Here is a 4,479-nt window from a genome sequence, read left to right as displayed (position 1 = left end):
TTGTCTTCCAAACCCTAGGGAAGCAGCGCTGCCATCTCGTCGCCTTCTACTCCCGTCTCCTCCTTATGTCTGCGCCGCCGCACTCGAGAAGAAGCTGTGGAAGCTCGCCGCGCTCTCCACGGTGTTCTGGACCTTCCCGGTATGCTGATTGCAGGCTCATTTTTCTCCGCCTCTCTGTGTCTGTGATTGTTTCGTGCGAAATCTGCAGTTCTAATGATTCGCCTCTTGTCTTCCAAACCCTAGGGAAGCAGCGCCGCCATTTTGTCGCCTTCTGCTCATGTCTCCTCCTTACGTCTGCGCCGCCGCGCTCGAGAAGAAGCTGTGGAAGCCCGCCGCTCTCTCCACGGTGTTCTGGACCTTCCCGGTATGCAGATTGCAGGCTCATTTTTCTCCGTCTCTATGTGTCTGTGATTGTTTCGTGCGAAATTTGCAGTTCTAATGATAAACATGCGCTGTTTGGTTTGCCTAGAATTCTAGAAAACACAACTTTGACTGTTAATTATGGGTATTAAATAAAAGCACTTTACAAAACCAACTCCAGAACACTTGCGCTAGGAACCCTGAAACATGATTAGAGGATGGTTAGTGTAGCTGTAGCCAATCATCAATTAATTACCGTCATTAGATTCGTTGCAAAAAGTTACACCCATTCGTGAAGAGATTTTGCAAATAGACTTCATTTGCTACTCCATGCATGAAAAATTCCCTTCTAGAGTTGCATTTTCTACGTAGTAGTTTGTGTCCAATGCCTGTTGTATTTTTAGCCAGTTATTGGTTGTCATGAGCACACTGCATTCAGTTAGAGGATTTGTTGCCTGCTAATACAATGTCAGCTAATTTGTTTTGGTATTTTCTGGTAGTTGCTAAATTTTTCAGTGATTTATGTTTTTGACTCTTTGCACCTACTCCTCCCCTGTTTTTAACGTCCTTACAGTCGCTATGCAAGTCCGTCTTCTTGATGGGAGCATACACGAGGTGGACGCTGTTGATGTTGCGCTTTTGTCACAACGTACTGAGCTTACTGTACCAAGCATATACTCTAAGGACATCTTCTGGTGGTTCGCTGCTTTTGTGAAGCGACAAGATCTTAACTTGGACAAGAAGCTTATTGATCAGTGGAATGATCAATTCATGGAAGAAATTATGGATACAGACACGCTTCATGATTTGATTATGGTATGATATGTTTTATTTCATTTTGTTTGGTTGATTTTGAGTGATGAAACATTTATTGCCTAGTTGATACAAATCCAAATTTAGTAGTTATGTATCATATTTTGCTTAAGCTTGATCCACGATACTTTATTTACAATGGAGCTAATAAATATATGTGAATGACAATGCAGTTGGCCTGGAGAACGGGCCAAATGAAGCTGTTGGATGTCTGCTGCAAGAGGGTCGCAGATGTGTTGAAGGCCCGCCTCCCGGAAGATGTTGTTGAGTTGTTGAATCTACCAAATGTTGGAGATGAAGATGAGGATGATGATGAAGCTAACGGGTGATCGACTTCAGCACATTGTCGTCCATCTCGCATCAAACTGTAGTCGTGGAATAAAAGCATTGCTTAGCACTTAAACATCTTGTCAGACGAGTAATAATGTTATTTACCTTTTATTTAAGCTTTTTGTCCAGCCAGTGCTTTTTAGGCTTGGGAGGGATGCCGTAAAGGGCATTCGGTCATGAACTAGTATGAGCACTAGGTAGGAATAGGTTAGGTCTAACACTCGTCGTCTTTGTGGCGGCGTGGATCGGGATCTTATACCGGATTGTTATCTTGATTCAGTAAGCTAGCTACATGTCCTGCCTATATCGGTTTTTGATCTGCAGTCTTTCTTTCCATTCCGTTCTTCCTCTCGCTCGTTCTTCACAAGTGGTAATCAGAGCCAGCAATCCTCGGCGATTTTTTTTCTTTTTGTTTGTCTTCAATTCTTTCCAGAGCCAAACTTTAAGAGTCTAGTCCGATTGGCGCGGTGGATTGGTGGTTGCAGCTCACCTGCCTGAAATCCCACCCACCCACCCGGATTCGTGGAAGAAAACCCCATTTTCCCCCAAATTAGCGGTTGATTCAGTGAAAGCTACGGTTGCCGGGCACTTGTTCTGGTGTAAAATTCCGAGTGCTGCCACTGATTCAGATCCACGGTGGCGCAGGAGTTGGGTTGCCCTTTGGCTCGGGTTTCAAGACTTGTTCTTGTGTAAAATTCCAAGGCCAAAGCAGCAACCTTAACGGTGGTAGACCATCTAGTGCATTTATTCGGGGAGGGTTTTGGCCTGAACCGTATTCACTAGAGAGATGACGAAGACTGGTGTCGAGGAAGAAGAGCAGTATGCTACTGCAGTTGAGGTCAATGGCATTCGGCGCACCTTGGATTCTTTCATGAAAGAACAAGATGTTCACAACAGCCAATGGCCACAAATCTGGACGAGATTATGGTGTACATGACCAAGATTGGATCTAAAATAGGGGTACGACTTGCAGACAATCAAGGTTCTACTACTAAGGGTAAGAACACTTCCACAGTTCCTGATCCCCAGTTCCATTCTTATGATCCTGAGCAGGCTGCCCATATGCACAAGTCAGTACATTTTGGTCCTCATTCTGGAATGGCGCACAGATAGTATTACTCCCCACCTCCAGCACATAGAGCACAGTTTACTCAACCACCAATAGACTGGTCTACTCAGGCACATCACAGTTATGATTATCAGTACAACAAAAATGAGTGGGATGATTGCCCGTGGGATTCTAAGAGGTTTTTGAGGCTACTGCTGCAATGCACAATCAGCAACAACACTATTAACCCCCAATACCAAATAGTGGGAATCAGGACCCAATGCATAATATGAACCATGTCCCTCATAATAGGCAAAATCAGTTTACTTTCAACAATCAAATGCAGTCTCAGCACAAAGCTGTAGCCAGAGGCCCAAAATTAAATTTTCCTGAATCCAATGGAAATGAACCAGATGGATGGATAAGGAAGGCAGAAAAATATTTTGAGCTTGTGGGTGTTCCTACTGAAGACAGAGTAAAAATTGCCGTCTTACTGCTAAAGCTGACACTTGGTGGAGAGGATGTGCCTGCAATGCAAATACACTACCATGGCATCATTTTTGCAGAATGATTGGGGACAGGTTTAATGAAATTTCTTCATATGAGGTGATTGGGCATTTCCACAATCTGAAACAGCAAGGGTCTGTGCATTTCCACCTACAATGCTATAAATCAGGCAACTTAACTGAGGCATTTTGGTTTGCAAGGAGGCTAGAACAGGCCAATCCAACTCCAAGGAAATTTGTCCCATTTAACTCTGCTACTAGAATTGTGAAGCCATGGAACAAAGAGAAGGAAAAAGAAGTGACAGAGAACAACAATGCTACTATTGCAGAACTTAGAGCTGCGGGTAAATGCTTCAAATGCAGGGAACCATGGATTCCTGGTCATGCAAAGGTTTGCAAGGGAAAACAGATTTACTCAGTCATTGTGGTGGAAAACGGTGAGGGCCATGAAGTGGTAGCAGTGGTGGAGGATGGTCAAGCTTCTGAAGCAGAATTTCAGGATGCTGAAACCATTCCAGTAGTTAATGTATCTATGCATGCATTTGTTGGCACTACCCCACATACTCATACTTTCACTTTGAAGCTAACAATTGGTACTGTCACTGCCACAGCTTTGGTTTATTCTGGTAGTGACTCATCATTCATTAATGCAAAATTTGCAATTAAGTCACACTACAAAATTTCTAGAGTTTCTCCTGTACAAGTGGCAGCTGCTAATGGCACTAACATGATCAGTGAATCTGCTTGTTTGGCTTGCTCTTATACCATTCAAGGCCAAGAGTTCTCATCTGATTTTAGGCTGCTAGAAGTGCAGGGTTATGACATCGTTTTGGGTGCTGATTGGCTATTCACTCATAGTCCTGTAGGGCTTAATCTCAAAACCCGAGAATTCACCATCACAAAGTATGGGGTTTCTGCAGTGACATTTGCTGATGAAACAATATCAGCTCAGCAGATGGATATCAGCCCAAAGAAATTGTGTAAACTACTGAAGAAAAAAGCAGTAGGGGCTGTAATAGTACTGAATAACAGCAATGCTGGTTCTGAAGAAGTGTCGCAACAATGCCAGTTACCACCTGAAATTGCTGTATTACTGCAGGAGTTTAATGATGTTTTTCAAGAACCATGTTCTTTACCACCCAAAAGATCAGTGGATCATGCTATTACCCTAGTGGATAATACAAAAACTGTCAACCAAAGGCCATATAGATTACCTGTCCACCAGAAAAATGCTATGGAAGATTTGATCAAACATATGCTCCACTCTAAGATTATTCAACCAAGCATCAGCCCATATTCTTCACCAGTCATCTTGGTGAAGAAAAAAGATGGAACTTGGAGAATGTGTGTAGATTATAGGCAATTAAACTCCAACACTGTGAAAAAAAAGTATTCAATCCCAATTATTGAAGATCTCTTGGA

The 4,479-nt window shown here is 43.0% G+C and overlaps 1 protein-coding gene across 1 annotated transcript; it reads left to right on the top strand.

Moving 5' to 3' along the window:
• The first annotated feature begins 248 nt into the window (after window positions 1–248).
• On the top strand, window positions 249–1,807 carry LOC120701577 (suppressor of kinetochore protein 1-like). The gene is made up of 3 exons (XM_039985572.1): window positions 249–364; window positions 935–1,176; window positions 1,347–1,807. The coding sequence occupies exons 2-3, from the start codon at window positions 940–942 to the stop codon at window positions 1,500–1,502; spliced, it is 393 nt and encodes a 130-aa protein (XP_039841506.1). The 5' UTR covers window positions 249–364; window positions 935–939; the 3' UTR covers window positions 1,503–1,807.
• The last annotated feature ends 2,672 nt before the right edge of the window (window positions 1,808–4,479 follow it).

Source organism: Panicum virgatum, chromosome 3K (genome assembly GCF_016808335.1).
Source record: "Panicum virgatum strain AP13 chromosome 3K, P.virgatum_v5, whole genome shotgun sequence".
In the NCBI taxonomy this organism is placed as follows: Eukaryota; Viridiplantae; Streptophyta; class Magnoliopsida; order Poales; family Poaceae; genus Panicum; species Panicum virgatum.
The sequence above is the reverse complement of the archived record's forward strand: the minus strand, read 5'-3'. Positions and strand labels throughout refer to the sequence as shown.